Below are 23,219 nucleotides of genomic sequence, written 5' to 3'. Positions count from 1 at the left end.
ATGTAGTAGCTACCAAAAGATAGCTAATTAAAGGAAACCCACGCCCTACTGCAAAATAGAATAGCTTCAAGAAGAATGCATGATTTGGCCCATGGAAAACAGATCAAATGTTTTGATGAATGGCATGTATAATATCAGAGAAAAGTAACCCTGGAAGGAACTGTTATATATGTCTTATTTTAAAATAATAGGAGCCCATGAAGAAATAACCATTCAAGAGTTATCAGTGATGAATATTAAAAAGCAGATATTTTACCTCTCAACTAAATGTTTAATCAAACAGGAACACTGAAGGTGCATGTAACTTTTTTATTGAGGCACAACAAGGCATTGTAACTTGCCTGGACTTGAGGCAGTCAGTTTAGTAAGCTGAACGTTAATACAGTTAAGGATTAAGTGCAAACAATATACATTCACAGCTTGACTAGCGAGGCTACATCACAATTTATAAAGTGCCAGATTAGTGCTAATTGTCATTCAGCTTGATTTTTCACCTTAGGAAGGAAAACAAAAAAGTAAGGACCTCCTCCTTCCTCTAGGAACAAAAACATTTTCCTAAACCAACCAGTCATGAAGGCAAGGACTACTTTTCCTTCAATCCCACTAATTAGAACATCATCCTTTTACTGTCAATACTGTACTGACTTTCAATCTTGATAAAGAAGATAGCCTGAAAACGTAGAATATTTCCAGCTACTTCCATAAATTGCTCCCCTGTGCAGACGTAACCATATCTGGTCTCCCTGGAACAGCTGAAGAATTGCATGATTGCTAGCAGTTTCATGGTCTGGAGCACCATCATTGGCATAGGCTGATACCAAGACCTCTTCATTCTTCATGAGGTTGACATACAGTGGCACATTCACTGCCAGCTTTAGCATATGAAAAATGAAAACATAAGTGCCATTCACTGGGCAATTAAATCTACCAAGCTGAAGATCAAAAGTTTCTCCTAAGTTGTTCAGAAGAAGATCAAACACAATAGGTTGGTCTAAAGTTCCAGGGGCCAGATTAGAGGTTCTGGCTGCTGAGAAGGCAACTCGCATCTGCTGAGGCAGGGGGTAGACGTGTACTGGCAGTATGGTGGCTGCTGGATTTGTCACTGGCACATCCACAGGGGTCATGCTACGGGAGTCGCCTTGTCCAGAGTCACCACTGTTAAAGGTTTCGTTGTCTCTTTCTGGGCTGCTCACCTGAGAAGAATCACTCCACCCTGCTGTTTTATTAGCAACAGTGAGTTTCTCATAATGAAGCAGTTAGCTTTGAACACAATATTTAACATTAGTCGGCTACTGAAACAGACAAAGATACATTTTACAGTAAATTCCAAAACAAAAGCAATATATAGCCAGATTATACTTTTCTAGATTTTTCTGGCAATAGGTTTTTACAATACTCTTCTAAAGCCAGAAAGGTCCAAGATAATATTGTCTAATTGATCCTTTTTAAAGATTAAGAAAATGTAGCCCCCAAAAGGCTAGATAACTTAGCAAAGTCTAAAACTCAGGTCTGAACACTTTTTACTTCATCTTCCTCCCATAATTCTTAATTTCTCAGAGATCATTCTACAAAGCAGCTAATGTAGAAGGTCTCAAGAAAATGGAGACTACATAAAAGAACCAATTTTTAGAACTACTAGCTACTAGTCATTCAGAGATAGACTGATATGGAACTAAGTCCCATGATGAATGCTTGGTTTTTTTTGTTTCCAAGTCATACACTTTTAATGTTTTAAGTGCCATACAAAAACACTGCTCAGACTAAGGCAAAGGAAACTGAATACTCGCTATTTTTTTCAGAAGGAAAACATTGCTTTCCTGTGACAAAGTTACTCTTCGATGATTTTTTTTCTCCCTTATACAAACTTTCAATAATTCCTTCACATTTTAAAAAGTGTTATAAGTATGCTGCTTTTGTTTCAAGTCACGGTGTCTTAATTGTTGCTTATTTGAATCTATTAATGCAGTGACATTAAAGTAGAAGTACCCATTATTACAAAAACCACCATCCTGAATCATCATATGAAAAATATTTGAAATCAGCATAGTGAATATATAAGATTAAATATGCTCTAGTGTCAAGTAGATTTTTAAAAAACACCCACCCTTTTAATTCAATTTGCAATTGGTTTCCATAGCCTATCTGAGTAGTCTAATATCTCCCTTAGTACTTTAGTACTACATTCAAGCAATTGAAAACCTCAACAAGACAAATGCTAAAAAGCAATGCGCTTTGGGAAGAACTTGGTAGAGGATGCAGAAAGAACTAGAGACATGTTTTGGGTAAAAAAAACTATTCAGCTAATTACTCTTACCTCTCGAATTTGCTCGTGGACCACCAGATGTCCCTCCTCGCTTATAACACTGCTGGAAATTATCCTAAAGTGAACATATAATATTTATCTTGGCATTAAAAATGCAGGACTACAATTGGTTATTACACAGGACTACTGGCTGGCAAATCTGTAATATTGTCCCTTTAGTTCTTTACCTGGCCTTCCCCAGCAACCAAAGAGGCTCAGATGTTTCCAAACACTAAGAAAAACAAAGCAAGGGCAACAGTGGCATTACTTGCTTCATCTGTTAATTAATCTGACCAATTAGATCTGTTAATACACGAAAAACAATAAAGCACTTGGAGAATACTATGTAAAAGATACAATGCTGAGTAATGAGATAAAGTTTTACATGTGGCATGGTCCTCTGTCCCTCATCTCAGTAAAAAAGGACATCGTAAAGCAAGAACACAGATTTTTCTCAACCTTGCTCTATTTATACACCAAACTGGGAAGACTAATACCAATTATGTTGGGATTTGGGAATTTTTTTTAAAGAAATTGATAAAAAAGTATATTGTATAAATATATTTAGTGCCTAGAAATATAATCCAATATATTAAGAAAAAATGTTCCAGGGGCAGTACTTCAAACAAACTCAAGTATGAAGGAAGCCAAACTTCATACAACTCATGAAAAGAATAATTAGTGGTGTAATTATTATATGCAATAAAAAATTGAAACAGGACAAGAAGTGTATTACAATAAAAATAATAAAGCCTCTTACTCCATACTCCCAGTCCCCTCTCTGCAATAGCAACTAGCATTATCAATTTCTTGTTCCTCAGGAAGAAATGTAAAAGAGCACACAAAATACTGTAATAGTGGTATTAAGAGACCGTTCTTTTACTTAAGTCTATATTAATCAACATCCTCCCCTCACATACATTCCATGAGGATCACGTAATAACATCTAGTATTTGTACGACTGATATACACACCTGGCTCTGTAGTGCTAAGCACTTAGGTGCTTTAGTTCATTTAATTCTCAGAATATCTCATGGAGAAAACCTCACTACCCCTCAGTGTTAGATGAAAAACTAACAGATGAGGAACTAGAGCTCAAAAAGTTTCACTAACATATCTAAGGTCACGTGGCAAAAGAAGTGATAAATGAGGGGTCAGACCCAAGGCATTTAGATTCCAAGGTGTTTTTCACTCTTTTTTTTTTTTTGAGATGGAGTCTCGCTCTTCTTGCCCAGGGTGGAGTGCAATGGCGCTATCTCTGCTTACTACAACCCCTACCTCCCAGGTTCAAGCAATTCTCCTGCCTCAGCCTCTCAAGTAGCTGGAATTACAGGTGTGCACCACCACGTCCGGCTAATTTTGTAGAGAGGGGGTTTCACCATGTTGGTCAGGCTGGTCTCAAACTCCTGACCTCAAGTGATCCACCCGCCTCGGCTTCCCAAAGTGCTGGGATTACAGGCGTGAGTCACCACGCCCGGCCTTCACCCTTTTCAATACTGCCTCTGTGTGGACATCCATCCTACCCCATGTAACTATAAACTCCAAGGATAGGTATTTTATATATTACCAACAGAACTCAGTATGATACCATACACATACTCAAAGGCTTGTAAAACTTCAAAACTGAATATGCTGATGTATTATAGATTCAAATCTGTAAGTTCCCAAGGTTTGTTAAAGTGGAATTTCTAACATACTCTTATGAGTCTTTTATCATATGTAGTAAAGAAAATATGCTGGGTTCTTCAAATAAGAATAAACAACAACAAAAATCTTACGAAAAAGGGCTTTGCTACATTTACTATTTAGGCAAGTTAAGTCAAAGGCAATGTAGTAAAGTTAAAATCATGGGCTCTGGAGTAAGAAAGTCACGTTCTAATCTTAGTTTACCATTTCCTTGATGAGTGACCTTAGATAAGTTATTTAACCTCTGAACCAGTTTCTCCTGTAAGGTGGAAGAGCAAATGAGTTAATGCAAACAACATGATTAATAATGTCCTTAACACCTTCTAAGTTCCACATAACAAGCAGTTATCATTTATCTTTCTTGAGTAATTGGAAAAAGCTTCCAACTCAACTCTTCTCCACAGGACTTACAAGTAGTTTTAAAACTAAGAGTGCACTTTTAGAAAACAAATTATGACTCTGCTATATACTTCAATCACCAGCTTAACATCAACAACTGTACCAGTATTCAACTATGACAACTATTCTTACTTACCCTTTGGGAATAAGGTGGTCCAGAATACTCTCTAGCTTGGAACTGCAGCTGGCTATAATTTCCATTGGAAATTGAAGGAAGTCCTCTGTAAGTATCAAAACCTAATAAATAAACACACTTACATAAGATTATGTACAAAATCATATTAAACTTTTAAACAGTCTAATTCTATACTGCTTTAAAAGTTAAATTGATTGTATTACGCCACCATTAGAATTATGCCCTCTTTAAGCAAACTCTAATATTGCTTCCACAGTAAAACATACATTTATAGAACAATGATGTCTTCAAATAAGCCAGGTTTATAAATTTACTACTGCTAAAATGCCGGTTGGGGTTGGGAAAGCGTGGTGGTAGGGCAGTTAGCTACTCAGGGCCTCTGTCAAGGGTTATTTTCTTGTTGTTTGCTTTTTTATAGGCAGTGCCTCGCTCTGTTACTCAGGCTGGAGCATAGTAGTGAGATCACAGCTCACCGTAACCTCAAACTCTTGGACTCAAGCATTCTTTCCAGTTGAGCCTCCCAAGTAGTTGGGACTACAAGTGCACATCACCATGCCCAGCTAATTTTTAAAAATTCTTTGTAGAGACGGGGTCTCACTATGTTGCCCAGGCTGGTCGCAAACTCCTGGCCTCAATGATCCTCCTACCTCGGCACCCCAAGGTCATGGTATGACAGGCGTGAGCCACTGCACCCAGCCTGTCTAGAGTATTTTGTTAATAATAAGTAGTGACTAGGATACTTGGAACCATAACAAAAGTTTAAGAGAATACCATTATTATAGTCTCAAATTCTATATTCTTTGTGACATAATCTAACAAATAACTAGATAATGGGCATTTTGTAAATATGATACACTTTTAGCAGAATTAAGTCAACAAAAGAAAAACATCACTCAAATATGAAAATTCATCCTCTGTAAAACAATACGGTGAAACCTTCCACTTCAGTAAGTCACAAAATCAATCTGCTTTTCATACAGAAAATTAGTTCCTCTGTTATGGAGAATAGGTATATTAAAAATACTTTATTATTCACAAACAGGAAATTCTCTACTACATTATAAATGACAAAAGGTTAGGTAAAAGCAAGGTTAGGTAAAAATGGTTTGAGTCAAGTAAACACACAGACAAAATAATTCAGTATAATTAAATTTTATTCAGGGCATACCTTTATAACCACCAGGGGACCGATAGGAATTGGTTATTAATCTCCCACCACGAGTACATCCTCTAACAGATCCCCGGCTATTGACAAATGGCTGAGTAGGTCTGGGAAATACATTCGTCTGTGCTGGGTAAAAGGCAAGGCTACCATTGCTTACTTGAATAGTTCCATCAGGATGATAATTTGCTGCTTAAGAAAAACGGTTTTGGAGTCCAAGAGTTAAATGGTAATAATCTTTATACTTAAAAGCCAGTATATATCAAAATCATTAATACAATTTGCTCCCTTTAAAAACAAATAGGAGATATATATTCATATATACAGTTCATCTACATGATTCAAATACATAATTCATATATAATGGAATATTATTCAGCCTAAAAAAGGAAGAAAATTTTGACCCATGCTACAACACGAATGAACCCTTAAGACATGCCAAGTAAAATAAGCTAGTTTCAAAAGCACAAATATTGTATACCACTTATATGAGGTACCTAGAGCAGTCATTTTCAGAATCAGAAAGTAGAATGGTGGTTGCCAGGGGCTGGGGGGAGAGGAGGAGGAGGAGTTAGTATTAAATGATTACAAAGTTTCAGTTGGGGGAAGATGAAAAGTTCTGGAGGTGGACAGTGGTAATAATTACACAACAATTTGGTTGTACTTAATGCCACAGAATATCTATATAGTTAAAAATGATTAAAATGGTAATTTTTATGTTATGTATATTTTATGACAATTTTTAAAAAGCAGGCTAAATACTCCAGATGAGGGAGTAAAAGAAAATGGATTCTAATTAATACTGTATCTGAGAAGGCACATGACAAAAATATCATTTACGTAAGTCACCTGCCCTGTCTTTTAACAGTAGAGGGGAGAAGAGAATTGGGTCATCTGTGCCTAGGTCCCAGAATTTATATTACTACCTCTTCATCACTTGATTAGCCAAGTACTCAGAATGCTCAATTCATTTGCTCCGACTTCAGTTAAAAAACTCAATAGGGATCTGAAATACCAATATGAAAAATCTACAAGTGCTTCTTAAATTTAAACTAAGAAATGAGTACAAAGTTACCTATTCGTGATTTAGAACAGCATGAAAGATCAAAATAGCCTCCCATCTCTAAGCAAACTGTACAATGAGCATACTAAGTCATATCTTCACAGTCTTCAATCTTTTGTTATAAGATAAAAAGAAAAGGACAGATAACCATCTGTGTTAAAAGGGTTAACAGAATGGTTTCAAAACCTTCATATAAGCAGCTAGATAGTGCCCATCTACCTCAATCACTGTCTGTGGTAATCAAAGCAAATAGATTTGAAAATACAAACCCACTTCAAGGTTAAATCAGTCTTCTAAGTTCTATCTCTACAAAAATTAAAATTAATAGGTAAACTCAACACAGGAAAGGGCATTAGGTTTTTCTCAACACTGGAGGAACATGTGAAGAAATAATGCTTACTAGTCAGGAAAATACTTCTAAAGTGTCACTACAGACTTGCTAGACTTGCTTTCCATTCAATTGGCGGTCCATCTAAGTCTTCCAAATATCATATGCAAAGATCTTACCAGTCTCTTGAGAATGGACAGTTTGTTCTACATGTATAGATGGCAGTTGGCACTGGGGTGGTGTTTGTGTACTTGCTGTGGTAAAACTTTGATTGTAGCCAGGTGAATAAGAGGATTCTTTCATTTCTTGTTCTTTCCGTGGAGGCAGAGGTGCATTAACATTAAATACCTTAAAAGACAAGGACACGCTGAGTCATTTGGGAATTTTCAAAGAAAATTCTTAAGGGTGGTATCCAGAAAAATCGTACATTCAAAAACTTCTATTTTGCAGGCAAAGGACTTGAATAGACATCTCTCCAAAGAAGATAAATGGTAAATAAGCACATGAAAACATGCTCATCATCATTACGGAAATATAAATCCAAACCATAATGCAATACAAATTTTATACCCATTAGGAGGGCTATTATCAAAAGGACAGAAAATAAGTGTTGGCAAGGATGCAGAAAAACTGGAACCCTCATGCATTGCCAGTGGGAATGCAAAATGGTGCAGCCACCCTGTGGAAAACAGTATGCTGCCTCCTCAAAAAGTATAGCATTAACATATGATCCACTAATTCCATCTCTAGGTATATACCCCAAATAACTGAAAGCAGGACTCAAACAGGTATTTATACACCTATGTTCATAGCAGCATTATTCAGAATAGCCAAAAGGTACAAACAACTCAACTTCCCAACAGATGAATGAATAAGCGAAATGAAGTACATATATAAAACGGATTATTCAGCCATATAAAAATGAAATTCTGATACACTCTATAACGTGAATGAACTCTGAAAACATTCTGCAAAGTGCAGTAAGCCAGATACAAGAGGAAAAATGTTGTAGGATACCACTTATATGAGGTAGAATAGGTAAATTCATAGAAACGAAGTAGAATAGAGATTAGCAGAGCTGTGGAGGGGGTTACAAATAGAAGTTATTGTTTAATGGATACTGAGTTTCTGTTTGGAATAATGACAAAGTTCTAAAAGTAGTGATGATGATTGCACATTATGAATGTACTATTATAATACCACTGAATTGCATACTTTAAAAAGGTTAAAATGGTAAATTCTGTTACACGTATTTTACCACAGTAAAAAACACAACAAAAAAACACTCCTACTTGATTCCTGACAGAATTTACACCTAAGAGCAAAAGTTAATCTTCCTGCTACTATGCTATCATAATAATGCTTCCTGAGAATAAAGGCTATAAGGGAGAGGGGTCTTTTTTCAAAAACTAAAGATGAATGAAATATTTCACCGTTTACTGAATCTTTACCATGTGGCAAGCAATGATCTGTCCTTCTATGACTCTCTAGCTCCCTGATTCTGCTCCATTTTTCCTTACATCACACAGCACCTGATATACAGGTATCTGTCTCCCCAGCCCTCCTACCTCCATAACAAAATGTTAAGTTTCCTGAGCATATTTTACTTTTTTTCACTGCTACAACCTCAGTGATTAAGAACAGTGCCTGGTTTTGTAACTATTCTTTAATCAATAAATGAGTAAGAACCAATGTGTACTGGGTAGGATTCAAACAGGCAGATAAAACAGAATGGCATGAGCAAAAGGTATTGTGACAAGAATATATAAGGCAAGCCCAGGGGACCAGTGTGGCAGGTATACCAGACTTGAAAAGGTACTGAGTATCAGAGGACTAAATTTCATTCTGTAATGGAACACTGCTTGCTTTTAATTAGACAAAAGAAAAGGTAAAACCAATGTGGCTATACTGTGCAGGATGAACTGACAGGAAAAGAGTGAAAGCAAGAAAACTATTCTGTCTAGAAATAAGATATTCTAAGTGATAAGGTGAGTGAATTCAACTGTCTGGACACACCAGCCAGTCTCCCCGGGTGATGCCTGCTTTCCATGCTACTCCACTGGCCCCACTACCACCATCAAAGTGCTTGGAGTGGGACACTAAGCACCAACAGGAAGGGTACTTACTAGCTCACTAAGGCTTTTTTCCCCCCGAAGAACTGTTTTAGACTAGTCTGTGTTTAGAGAATAAACATACCAAACTAGCTGTAATATTATTTAAAAAAGAAAAAAGCCTTAACTACAATTTGTAGAAAAATACATAATTCAAAACACCACACAAATCTGAACAAATCTCCAAAAACCATCTTGAGATCAGGATAAAATAAAATGAAAGTTTTAGCAATGACAGAACACCCAAGTATGTGTCCAGTATTTCAGGTTACTGATGTTAGGGAATAACACTAGTACTGATATTAGTAATGGTTAGTATTATTAAGCTGTTGCTAGAAATTCTGTTTCTCACCCACACATTGTGTTTGTTTAATATGGGTCCTCAACTTTGCCTGCTACTAATTCTGAAAGAGGGAATAATGTTCTGATAAAACACTCATTTAAAATTCTAGAGCCTGCGGATTTCCTACTCTTCTACCACAACAGTATTGCCATTGGCCAAATATAATTCTACGAACTCAAATAAATTTTACAAAAGGCAAACTTTTCACATAGTACCCAATAATTATGTAAGAGAAACAATGGCTTTTAACAGGAATAATGAACTGTAATCATCATTCATGTTTCATACTCACTGTCTGCATGGCTTGAAAGGGTGCTGTGTTAATGGTTACTGAACTACTACTTGCTGGAGGTGACTGCAGGCCCTGTTCAGAGCCCTTTGCCATGGGAGGATTTGGAGAAGCTAGTGAAGACGGTTGCTTGCCTGGGGGAATTGCTGCCTGGGGAGGAGAAATGCAGCATCAGCCAATCACCTGCCATATAACAAGCAGTTAACTTACTCTAAAACCCAAACTGGCATAAGTCAGCAAGTTCTTTAGGATGACATTTGGACACAGGAATGCAAAAGAATAGCTTTTGCTTACAACTTCAAATCTCAGTTGCTGAGGATGCATACCAGTATTTGCTTTGCACAGCTTGCTGACTAAGTGAAAGAGTCTTACCAATAATCAGTCTAACAGATGAGAGGCTGAACTTTTTTTATGCACCTCATTCTTTTCAAACCCTGAAATGGTAATTTCCGGTTAAGAACCTAGTATTATTCAAAATGTATACATCAGAATTGGATTTAAGAAAAAACTTGGGTTAGTTGTTGAGTGTTAATTTTTTCTCTAAAGACTTATTAGTGGGTTTCTAAGTCAGCTACCTAAAACAGAAAACAACTTTGATCCGATTTAAGTAATCCTTACCTAAGGAAGCCACAAGTTCTTGACATAACAGATTATAAATCCAAAGGCTTAAAAAAATACCAAAAACCAATCTCAACTAGACTGTGAGGCAGACAGCTATGAGTTACTTGGTAACAATCACTTCTTCCTCTTCTTAAAATGAGGAATGAGTTAATTTAAATTCAGATCAAGTCTCAGCACCATAAAAACTAAGGATTATCTATATTTTCTTATATTCTATAATGAATACATATTCTTGTATAATAGTTAACAAAAAAATACCTGATAGTTGCTAAATTACCACTAAAAATTCATCCTACTATGTCCATCTTAAGAATTTACTCAAACTTAGTAAAAACTGTAACTTAGAATTGAAATTGAAAGCACAAACATAATACCGTTAAAATGCCTTTTTTTTTTTTTTTTTTGAGACAGAGTCTCACTTTGTCACCCAGGCTAAAGTGCAGTGGCACACAATCTCTGCAAACTCCGCCTCCCAGGTTCAAGCAATTCTCCGGCCTCAGCCTTCTGAGTACCTGGGACTAGAAGCACGCGCCACCGTGCACAGCTAATTTTTGTATTTTTAGGAGCGACGGGGCTTCACCATGTTGGCCAGGCTGGTCTTGAACTCCTGACCTCAAGTGATCCACCTGCCTTGGCCTCCCAAAGCGCTGGGATTGCAGGCATGAGCCACTGCACCTGACCCAAAATATTTTTGACAAAGTTAGCCAAAATAAGATTGTAACTCATTCCAACTCAGTAAGTGCTAATATTAAAAATATAAAGTTATTGAGCTTTCAGTTATACAAATAAGAAACTTTTCTCCTAAAAGTCCTCCAGTGTAAATATAGTGAGAAACTTGACTTAATGCTACCTACACTTTTCATTTTTTTAGATTAAAAATTGACATTTATTGCATTAGATAAGGCAATACCATATCAAATCTATTTATATGGCAAAGCCACAATGAAGTTACCTGTATAAGTTCTAAGATCACAATATCTATAGAAAGCAATACATTAATAAAGTATAAATGGTACATCATTCAACTAATCATGCCTGTAATTCATAAGATAAACTGGTTCTGCTATTCTTTAAGACGCAAAAGAAATTAAGACAATTGGTCTTTTACCTCAGGAGTCTCTGAGGTCATAAATTCTGTTTCAGATCCAGAAGAAGCCTGATCGGTAGTAACCAAGCAAGCATTTGAGCTACAAGTAACTGGAGTAGAAGTAGCCTAGACACAGGAAAATACAAAATATTGTAAAAGGCACATTTTGTTAACTTTGTAGTTCTTGGGCCCTGGCCTTCCTAATATGTTACTCTTACTGAACAGGCACATGTGTCAAGAAGCACTCTACTAAACACTTTACACATGTTAATATATTTAATCCTAATGATAATCTGTGAGGTAGGTACTATTCTCATTTTATTGACAATGAAGCAGTGACAAAGAAAGGTTAAGAAATTTGCCCAAGATCATACTACAATTAAGTGGCAGAGCTGAGATTCAAACACAAGCAGCCTGCTACACTGCCTTTCCAGGCCTGGTCACCAAAACTACACATCTCATCCCATTTTCACTGATTCTTGGCCCTGCAGTAGATAGCATCCATGGGAAGGTGAGCTCTGGGCATATTTAACACTGTAGGCACAGCTCTGCCAGAGATCATAGTAACTATGCTTTCATGCTAAGTGCTATCAGTGTCCTAAAGAGGCAGGCTAAAGTATAAATAGAAAGAATAAGCTCTACATAAATCAGAATGGCACCAAAAATGCCAGTGAAAAATCAAAGCTGATAGCATATGTAAAATAAAAATTGGGAGAAAGTACATTAGGAACAAAAGTTGTGACAACTGTAACCAACAGAAAATGAAAAGAGTGGCTAGGAAAGAATTCCATCACACAACAAGTATTCAAAAATAGCAGAGAGACACTCATAAAAATCTGGCAAGAGCAAGGTCTAAAGTTTCAGTGAATCCACTCCTTTTATCTAAATGCTTCCATGTGGTTCTGAAGACCCCAAGTAATAAAATAGGTGAACTGGAAACTAATGAAGGGTAACAAAACAGAGAAATTATGTTTCAGTGACCTTCTTGAAGGAGGCATTATGATATGTTGCTTTTTAGGAAGGAGACTGGGGATTAAATTTCAAGATCTTATGGAAAAAAATATTGGAAATCCTTTAGAACATCTTATATTACCCAAATAAATAGGCATAACTTAGATCTGGCCAAAATATTAGAACCATTATGAGATTAGAGTGTTTCTAAAACTAGGTCTTTCTTCTGCTCTGTCATTAAAGTAATGAGATTAGTGCCCAAGAAAAGTAGAACTGGCTGTTGTGGGGAAATAACTAACTCTGTTGCTAAGGGAAGATTCACAGATGCTAAGTTAAGGCATCTTAGGCCACTTGATAGTTAATCTTAAAATGGCTTGAATTTCAGTTAAAAGGTTCATTGAATAACAAAGACATTTATATTAGTATTTATTTAGAAGTGATGGCAGTTCCTGCTTCCAAATTAGTGCTTTTTAAGTGGACCAGTTGGAGGTGGGTTATTGGTAAATAAACATGATGTTTGAAACTAATGTTCCAAAAAATGGGTATGAAGATTCAACCAGGAAGTTTTTAAAAATATAGGTAACACCCTAGAAAATTCTGCTCTAACAGGTCTAAGGTCTTATCTAGAAATGTATACCTTATTAAAGTGACCAGGGGCTTCTGATGCAGCCATCCCACGGCCTCCACCAGAGAACTACTAAACTAGACCAGTGCTTTTCAAAAAATTTATTTGTCAATTGAAAGCCTTATGGAGAACCCTAAACAGCTGGAACCGATAAAATTTAACTGCTTTAGTAAAAGCAGTGAGTGAACTGGAGGAAAGTAGGAAAAACCTCAATATACCCTGCTCAATAAATACAGTTTGAAAATTAAGGCTGGGTGCAGCAGCTCACACCTGTAATCCCAGCACTTTGGGAGGCTGAGGTGTGTGGATCACGAGGTCAGGAGTTCAAGACCAGCCTGGCCAAGATGGTGAAACCCCGTCTCTACTAAAAATACAAAAAAATTAGGCAGGTGTGGTGGTGGGCGCCTGTAATCCTAGCTACTTGGGAGGCTGAGGCAGAGAACTGCTTGAACCCGTGAGGCAGAAGTAGCAGTGAGCTGAGATCATGCCACTGCACTCCAGCCTGGGTGACAGAGCAAGACTCTGTCTCAACAAAAAAAAATTTTTTTAAATAATAATTTCTTTCTTCAGATACTTTACTATGTTAATAAACTAAATGACTTAAGTCGCTCAAGAGAACATAATATTCTTAGACAAGGTACCCTCTGATTTCTTCAGGCTTGCTCTCTCCTTACTAAAGTCAGCAAACCTGTATTAGATGTTTTCAGCATAGTCATCAGGGAATCATTTTAGGACAAGTTGTATTTAATCTACTAAACTAGATAATGCTTAGAATACTTTTAGTAATTTCATTAGGTACATTAGAATCAGTAAGTCTGATTATTCTTTCCAAAGCAAGAGCTTCTTCCTTGAGTAACAAAGAATAAAAGATTAATTTGGAAAGTTACCTGTAATGGCTCTTGAAGAAAATCACTTTGACTGGACAGATTTTGTTCTTTAGATGCTGCAAGGAGTAAAACAAACAGTAACTACTGAGGGAAGACAAAAGCTTATGCGTATCAACTAGGAGGAAACTAAAGCTTACACTTCACAAAAAAAGGCATTAGCTGGAAGGACTACGTTTCAAGTTCATTATGCACTTTCTATTAGAGTTTTAAAGAGAGAGAACTGTAGAAGAATAGAAAATACTAGTTCCATCGGTGACACAGAGTGATGTTTTCAGGTTAAATGGGCAAAAATAGCATTTCAAGACTTCCAAAAGAAAAGAACTAAGACATTAAAAAATAACTGATAATAGTGACCTGGAAGATAAGACCCGAGCTACCATGCATAGTAATTAACTGATAAACTTAAGTTTCACAAATTTCAAAGTTAATCTTATCTGGATCATCTGTTCAGTTTTTTTCTGATTATATATATTAATATACTTTTCAATTATATAGTTTGTTTCTTCTTGTTAATATCCATCACTTTTATTAATTACTCTCTATTTACTCTTACTTCACCCAGGAATTGCTGCATCAATCTTCAAGCTGGTGTATACTGCTCACTACAGCTGAACTAGCTTTATGTCACTCCTCTCTGGAGAAAAACAAATGTGGAGCGAAAAGCCTAAGCTTTGAAGCAACGGGCCAGATTCTAATGTAGGCTCCTTTGTTAGTTACTGTGTTAATCACTGTTCTACACTTCATTGTGGTAATCGCACCCGTAGTTAAGACCTAAAAGCCTCAACACTAGATTTAGAGTCCAAAGGAGTCAAGCAAGTTCTGGTCAGAATTCACTCCAACAACAACATAAATTACAAAAACAGCTATTGAGTATTTCCATTCACCCATCCAGAGCCTTTCTCCAAAAAGTGAAAATAAGCCAGTTAAGTACACTAATGTCCTAACGGTAATTTACCCACGTATAACTGGTAACAGATGTATACAGTTAGAATAAATTAATACACCAACATATTAGGACATCTAAAATAAAATCATTTGAAAAGACAACAACAACAACAACAAACAGCTGTTAGCTCAAGATAATTTGCTCCAAGTCTTTAGAATGATTACATACCTACGGGGCTACCTGGAGTAGCTGAAGGCGGTTGTGACGATGGAATTGCACTTGAAGGTTTGTCAAAGTCCAGAACAGACTCCTAAAGATACAATTTTAAATAGAGTAGAAACAGAGATTACTCATTTAAAAGCTATTACCACTAAATTATTCATGATGCTGCCTATAGTCTATTAGCTACAGATATCTAGCTAAAGCTATAGGTATCTAGCTAATCACGATCTCAAGATGCCAAAAATAGTCTCCATAGAAAAAGAAATTAAGAATTAAAATTAAAATCTAAAGTAACTGCCATACCTTAAGGCTGTGTAGAGTGCTAAACCCACAAGAGTAGGCTGTGCGCAGTGGCTCACACCTGCAACCCCAGCACTTTGGGAGGCTTAGGTAGGAGGATCGCTTGAGCTCAGGAGTTTGAGACCAGCATGGGCACAAAGCGAGACCTTGCTGCTACTAAAAATTTTTTAAAGAATTAGCTAGGCATGGTGGTATGTGCCTGTAGTCCCAGATGCTCAGGAGGCTGAGACAAGAGGATCGCTTGAGCCCAGGAGTTCGAGGCTGCAATGAGCTTTGATCACACCACTGCACCCCAACCTCGGCCAGCAGAGTGAGACCCTGTCTTTAAACAAAACAAAACAAAACAAAAAAACTACAACAGTAAATCTAAGGACTAAGTTGGAAAAGAAATTCTTGACCTTACTAAGGTCCTACACATAGCCATCAATCCTAGTCTAATCAGAACCCCCATTTTTATTACACCCAACCAAAGAGCACCTATTTATCTCAACCATTTACTAGCTCATGCTGTTAAAACACTTCCATGATGAGAAATCACTCTCTTCTGCCTATCTCGGTTCTCCCAGAAAAGTTTCCAGTATTTTGCACACTTAAGCTACACATTTGCAGGGAGCATTTTAGTTCTTTCATCTTTAAGTAATCTGATGGTATAGGCAATTCCTACATTTTGCAAATAAGTGTTGGAGGTCAGTTAAACAGCTGGTAAGTAACAGAATTTAAACCCATGTCTATATTCAAAGCTCAGGATCTTTTACTAAACAAAAATACTTATTTGACTACTTTAGCCCTCAGTAATCTCACACTATTCTCAAATTCTGTGTTTCTCACAACATAAATATATTGTATAACACAATTTATCATTTAACTGTTGATTTAACATAAATTTACAATCTTCTACAACTGGAATATAAATTCCTTGAAGGCAATGAATGTCTTATTTTCTATATCTATACTACAATGGTACCTAACAATACCAAGCATAGAGTAGGTTCTCACAGTTCTCAGTACTGATGATCTACAGCAGTAATGATACTTGTGTAAGTTAAGCTTTTCACATGCTTACTTCATTTTTTTTTTTGTTCTAACAAACTTAGGAAGTAGGAACAATAATCCTCATTTTTCAAATAAAGAAACTGAGGCAGAATCAAGTAATTTGCCTAAACTCCAGGCTAGGAGAGCTAGGAGGCAGCAGAGCCAGGACTTGACAGAATAATCAATGCTCTTAACAATAATTTCACTGTAATATTTCCAATTAGAATCCCCATGAATATCATTTAAGATTTTGTAAATGACTCATACTTGCATAAAGTTACAAGTTCCTTGAATCTGGGTCATCAGATCCTGCAGTTTTTCTTTCCTCAATACTGGATCCTTCGGAAGGGTAGAGGAAGAACCTACAGGCTGATGCATAGGCTTAGGCACCTACAAGATAAACCCATAATGTGTAAGAGTGAAATTCAAATTCAAGAGCCTAGTCTAGGAAACAGCTTATCACTACATCTTAAAGGAAAAGAAAAAACAGCAATGTTCATTTATCACAGATAAAGAATTTTCTCATAAATACTGTTTCTAAATAAGCAAACTTTAAACAGATTTTTCCCCTTCACAATTTTCATGGAACTCTTTCTAAAGCACAAAATTAAGATCCAGCAGAACCTCCTTGTTACGAGTGTTTTCATTATGGACACGAGTTACCATATGTCCTCTAGTATAACACACCAATGACTATGAGACATACCAATGATTTTTTTTTTCCAGGGCAAAAATTATTACTACCACATTAAATATACATCCCATTTTTAAGATGTATCTGATTTCAGAAATCAAAATGTAAATACATATATAAATACATACATACACATGCCCTAAAATTGAGGGGGATACACTATATTTTGTTATAAAGTAAGTACACTCTTAGGGGCTACTGATATTCATCCTAAATTGCTTAAAATTGCTACACATCCTGAATTAGACCAATTTACAGTTACTTTTTAAAGCTGTCAACATGCCAGTCTCCACTAGCTCCTCTTCTCCACCTTCTAATTCTCAAAGAAGATACACAGCTAAGTTTGTCAAAGGTACCAGATAAAATAGAGTTAAGAGACCATAAGTGAATACATATGAGACTCTTTTAGGAGGAAGGTATGAACATTAGTGATTAATTTCATGTTATCTAGTCTTTTGGCTTTGAACTCTATTCTGCATTTGACTGTACTTAGTCAATATTCTAGACAGCTCAGATTCCAAGACAGATAGAAAAATACCATATTACACATAGAAGTATCCTCTCCTCTCAGTAAATGAAAAACCCTGCAACTTCAATATAATGCTATCTGTGCCACAAAAGCAAATTAAATATGTTTTGACCTTTCCAAATATGCAACCCTGATTTTAAATGCAATTCATCAAATAGCATGATAATATTCTGGTATGATAAAGGTTCTGCATTGCTATACCTACTGGAATTTTAAACCACGTTTTTAAAAGCAGCTTTACTGAGATATTAAATTGGGTTTTAAAATATGTTTTTCAAAATAGTTATATTACAGTTACGGTTGTGTGACATTTGGTTAATAAAGCTGCTAATCTTCCGCAGGGTCAGGAAGAAGCTAAAATTAATATTAGCAACTTGAAAGGAGAAAGGAGAGCAAAACAGCCACATAACTCTAAAATTTTGTTTCCATAGCAGAATTAAGCCAAGGGTAATTTACTTATAAAATGCAATGCTTTGCTTTCCCCAAGCAAAATGTTTTTCACATTATTAGAGGGCCAATGGTTTATCAGAAAGCCTTTAGCTAAAATGGCAAAAAAGTGCAAGGAAGACTACTCCACAGAGATAAGAGATCAGTGGAAGCACAAGTTCATACATCTCAGCAAATGACGTGGTAACAAGTTTACGTTATAAATAGTAGTAAATAAGTAATTTACAATAAAAGGCAACCCTAACATAGTACTGTACCCAAGAATTATTCAATGTAAGTTTTATCTACCTGAAATAGGTTATTTATGCTTAAAAGAATGTGGCCTTATATTTTAACTAAATCTTGTACTCCAAAACCTAACTACAAAATATTTAATGCCAACACTCTTCCTATCTTTGGAAAAATTCTCATTTTTGAAATGGAAATAGAGAACTAATTCAAATCCTTCCCCCAATCCTGAAGTATCCGCAACCACCCTAGGTCTTTATAAACCACCTTCATAAAGACCTGGGCTAAACTGAGTGACCATAAAGGAGCAGAAGAGAAGCAAGAGAATATAGAAAAATATAACTTGTCAGAAAAAGTTACTCATATAGCAGGTAAATGACAACAAATGAAATACAGTATCTCCCATCCTGTGACAAGCATTTACATTACTCACTTGTTCACACTATGGTCTTGTCTAAACTATCTACTATTTTCACATCATGTTATGTTGTTAAAATTTTGGCATTAAAACAACATTTTATAATTGCAGAAATTTCATCTCAGATTAGGCTCAAAGACAGACTAGATTAACTACCAGTTTTCAAGGGAAAATAATAAATCTACCCACTAAAGAGGGTGAAATATTTCATACATTAACTTCACATGGGTTTTGAAGAGAACTAAGGCCGGGCGCAGTGGCTCACGCCTGTAATCTCAAGCACTTTGGGAGGGTGAAGTGGGTGGATCACGAGATCAGGAGATACAGGCCATCCTGGCTAATGAGGTGAAACCCCATCTCTACTAAAAATACAAAAAATTAGCCAGGCATGGTGGCCTGCATCTGTAGTCCCAGCTACTCAGGAGGCTGAGGCAGGAGAATTGCCTGAACTCGGGAGGCGGAGGTTGTGCCACTGCACTCCAGTCGGGGTGACAGAGTGATTCTCCATCTCGAAAAAAAAAAAAAAAGAGAGAGAACTAAAAAGTCATTACCACAACACCTTATTTATGCCTACACTGACAGAAGCAGAATGATACAGATCAACTCACATCTTTGGGTTCTGTGTTAAACTTCCTGGGCAGGAGCTGGTCATTTGGTATGAGGCTTGCTGTAGCTACTCCCCAGGACTTTGGAGAAATCTGTGACTGTGATGTTAAAGAGTGTTTTTGACTCTCAACATTGTTTTCCCAGGATTTTGGAGTCTCTGGCTGTTTTGAATCCTGTTCTTCACACATGGGAGTGGTCCATGACTTGGTGGTGTTCTGTTCACTCTGCACAGAAGGTGTCCAAGACTTTGGAGTTTGCTTCTTTGGATCTTGTTCTTTCTGCAGCTGAGCTGGCCACAGCTTTGGTGTCTCCTGCTTCTTTTGTTCCTCTTGAACATATCCTGCTTTGGATTTAGGTGTTTCTTGCTTCCACTGGCTAGGAGATGGCTTGGATTTGGAGATCTCCTGCTTCTTCTGCTCTTCTGGCAGAGTAGACCTGAGTTTTGAGGTGTCTTGTTTCCTCTGTTCTAAGGAAACTGCAGGCTTGGATACCTCCTGGTGCTTACCAGGAGATTCCCAGGACTTAAAGGATTCCTGTTTCTTCTCTTGACCATCTGGTTCAGTAAGCATATCCCAACGTTTTGGGAGATTTGGTTTTCTAGCATAATCTGCTTCCCAAGGTTGCTCCTCGCCTTGTTTGTTTGAATAATCTACTTCTGTCATATAGCGTCTGTTAAGAAACTAGATAGAGAAACAATGCACTTAAGTCACAAAATTCATAGAAGACCTTGAAGCGAATATTCAACTCTATTAGTATTGCTGTGTCCACTGATCTAAGTTGTTGCACTAATATGAAATTTCTGTCCTTATTCTACTTGAAAAGACTTTCCTATTTCTCTTTCCTACTTTTCTGTCCATTCTTTTTTCCTCAATTAACAGAAATACAGACTTCGCTACTTCAAAAGTAGCAATTTTTGTTTGACTTGCCTAAGACTGGCAACAATTGCTTGATTCGGACTCTTCTACCAAGGCTGTTCTGCCTTTGCCAGCCTTAGGACCCTTCTCCTGAGGTGACTCCCCCAGACATTAAAAGGCAGAGGATAGTTCAACTTCAAAGTTAAATTATGTAACCTTAAACCTTACATTTCCTAAGCTACCAGTGTTTTCTTTATTTCCCCTATACATCAATTACACTGTTTTTGAATCTCCCGTTCTTTTCAGCTTCCCATGAATTTCAATGTCACTTCAGAAAGAGAATAAATGCCCTTTTCTGCTACCAATGTGAGTAAATTCTGGAGACGGCAAAGTCCTGTGCATCTTAAAGTTCCTCTAACACAGGAGCCAAAAATAGCTAACACTTGGGCAGTCAGTGTGCCAGGTCAACCCCATGAATTAGTCATTATCATTATCCCTATTTTACATATGAGGAATAACAGACACAGCTGGACCAGACTTCTTGCCCAAAGTCCCTAAGCTAGTAAACTGCAGAACCAGGGTTCAAGCTCGGGCAGTCTGGCTCTAGAGCCTTAGCTTCCAACCACAACCCTATACAAAAGGCTGAAAAATCAACATCAGCAAATTGTCCTTCAGTATCTTACCTCTTGTGGTTGTATCTCTGGCTGGGCAAATTCCATCAGAGACTCTGGGATGATAAAAAGAATTCAAATAAACACTACGGGAACTATAAGTTTTTAGACAGATTACAACTATAATTCATTCTAGAAACATATTTCAGAAGACTCATAACAGAAAAAGGGCAATACAATCAAGTATATTGATGGCAAGAGGAATTCTATTGCTTGTTAGTCCAAAGCATGTAGTCTGAGGCTAGTTCAAACTAGTAGCTCTCCTTATGTAAGACACTTCACAAAAGTCAAGTTTCAGTTTCAAACTGATATCTGATTGAAAATAAGACTATTTCCTCTTACCCTAAAACACAGTTTTTTCAAGTTAGCATTATAGCTCATGTCCCATGGGGTAAAAATTGGTCATCTCAGCTTGAAATAGAGCCCTTAAAAACCTCTTACAAGCCAGCTTAAGGTTAGGAGGGGTAAGAGAGTGGAGATACTTAAGCACTGGACTTTGTATTAAGAACTAAGGGGAAATAAACATGGAAAATGGTTTGACTCTTGCTTATGGCTACCAGAACCCTGCCTGGACTACCTCCTTAGAAGAGATAGTTAATAAATCCAAGTTTGGTAAACAAAAGCAAAAGTGCCATTTGCTCAAAATATTTATTCCCCAGGCAAATGGTAATTTTAAAAGTATATTTTCTTTACTGACTTTAGCACTTTTTTCCCCTGAATTGATATTTCAACCTTAGGTTAATTACATCCTCATTCTACTACAGTATTGGATTCTACCATAACTTTCACTGTAAACAATTTTAAACAGAATTATCACACTAGTAGTTTAACAGAGAAGTTTACTGAAATTCCATAAATGCCTCCTTTTAACCAATGTATTCTTTTGGGACAAAGTACAAACTAATATTTCTAATAAGGTTCACTCTGTAAATCATGGTGATAAAGCCTACAGATGTTTTATAAACCTAGGTTTATCCTGCAGTAAGTAAAGATTTCCATGCATGTAGAACCTTACAAATTAAAATAAGGCAATCATTGTACAATATGTGACTCATTTGGGGTATTAAAAAATGCAACCACTATAAGGATTTTCAGAGGTCACAACAAACCTGACTCTTTGACAGATTCAGTCTTCGATAATTGTGTTTTTTTCTCTGATTGTATTAGCATTTCATCCTCCAGTGGTACTTCCTTTTCCTTGGCATTTTTGGGAACTGGGATACTTTCAAAATAGCCTGAGTTCAGCAATTTAGACAGTAGATCTTTCAAGTGTTTGTCTAAGAAAGAGTGATTAAGACTTAGTTGTCACATGACCTCACTGAAAATTACTGGGAAATCCTAATTTTATCCTAGTTGTAGTACATCGTTACAATAGTTTACATTGATGTACACAATGCATCGTTACAATAGTTTACAACAGTTTACATTTTCATGGTACTGACTGGAGAACTTATCAGTACCGTGAAAAGTAAATATGCAGTCCATCTTTATTTTATGCTGAATCAATACGAATTTTAACAAGATCAGAATCTCAAAAGTTCAGCAAGTCACTTTAGTTTCTCTGGACCTCCATTTCCACCATTTGAAAAATGACTAAAAATCAGAGACCCTAATCAAATATGTCACAAAAGCATACATCTATTCTCTGAGATGAGAAATAAATAATTTTTCCTATCTGCTCCCAAGACATCACAACTAGCAACCACTCTATCTTCCCCAAATAATTAAGGCTTTAGAGAAGTAAAAGTCAGTTCCTCAAAATCTACCTATTAGGTTGGGTTAGAAAGTCCTATATTGGACAATCTCTATTAGATTACTAATATTATTCATCTATTTTAGAAAACCCTATCTTGTACAAACTCTGAAGTATTTTTAAACTACAAAATTCCATCATGAAGATTTTACTCAAGTTACGCTGTTTGTCATTCCTACCACCTGACCATTTGATGATCAAGAAAAACCTTAAAATGATGCTGAAGTCACTACACTACAAATAGGTCTAAAGTCATTTTATTTGAATATCCATTAAAAACATAATCCCAAACTAAGCAGAGTTTCCGTACTTCATTTGAGTATATTATTCCTTTCATAGGAGTACTATGACATAGATTTTGTCTTTAAAAAATCAGCTTTCAGATATAATTTACAGGCAAAATTATCCTATCTTAACTGTACAGTTTTAACAGATATTTAGTTGTGTTACCACCAGAATCATGGTACAGAGGATTTTCATCAACCCAAGAAGTTCCTTACTACCCCTTTTGCAATTAATCTCCCCTGACCCCCTGAAAACCAATAACCCGCTATCATTCCATTATGTCTTTTCTAGAATTTCATGTAAG

The 23,219-nt window shown here is 36.5% G+C and overlaps 1 protein-coding gene across 6 annotated transcripts in view; it reads right to left on the bottom strand.

Annotated features, from left to right (window-relative positions):
• Positions 1-294: 294 nt before the first annotated feature.
• The window catches only part of CAPRIN2 (caprin family member 2), a 45,391-nt gene continuing 22,466 nt past the window's right edge, over positions 295-23,219 (bottom strand). For 2 of the 6 annotated variants that reach the window (XM_011979566.1, XM_011979564.1), the window contains 13 exons: positions 21,987-22,154; positions 20,890-20,933; positions 19,355-20,032; positions 16,698-16,820; positions 15,105-15,186; positions 13,991-14,046; positions 11,549-11,653; positions 9,823-9,969; positions 7,256-7,424; positions 5,692-5,877; positions 4,524-4,624; positions 2,315-2,378; positions 295-1,216 (listed from right to left, as the gene is read on the bottom strand). In XM_011979566.1, coding sequence (XP_011834956.1) covers positions 648-1,216; positions 2,315-2,378; positions 4,524-4,624; positions 5,692-5,877; positions 7,256-7,424; positions 9,823-9,969; positions 11,549-11,653; positions 13,991-14,046; positions 15,105-15,186; positions 16,698-16,820; positions 19,355-20,032; positions 20,890-20,933; positions 21,987-22,154 — 2,492 coding nt within the window. In that variant the 3' untranslated portion in view covers positions 295-647. Of the gene's footprint in view, positions 1,261-2,314; positions 2,379-4,523; positions 4,625-5,691; positions 5,878-7,255; positions 7,425-9,822; positions 9,970-11,548; positions 11,654-13,990; positions 14,047-15,104; positions 15,187-16,697; positions 16,821-19,354; positions 20,033-20,889; positions 20,934-21,986; positions 22,155-23,219 lie in introns of all 6 variants that reach the window. The other 4 variants (XM_011979569.1, XM_011979565.1, XM_011979567.1 and 1 more) reach the window with 4 other exon arrangements.

The sequence above is a fragment of the Mandrillus leucophaeus genome, unplaced genomic scaffold, assembly GCF_000951045.1.
Source record: "Mandrillus leucophaeus isolate KB7577 unplaced genomic scaffold, Mleu.le_1.0 Scaffold203, whole genome shotgun sequence".
Classification (NCBI taxonomy): domain Eukaryota; kingdom Metazoa; phylum Chordata; class Mammalia; order Primates; family Cercopithecidae; genus Mandrillus; species Mandrillus leucophaeus.
Note: the sequence above shows the minus strand (reverse complement) of the source record. Positions and strands in the feature narration are given on the sequence as shown.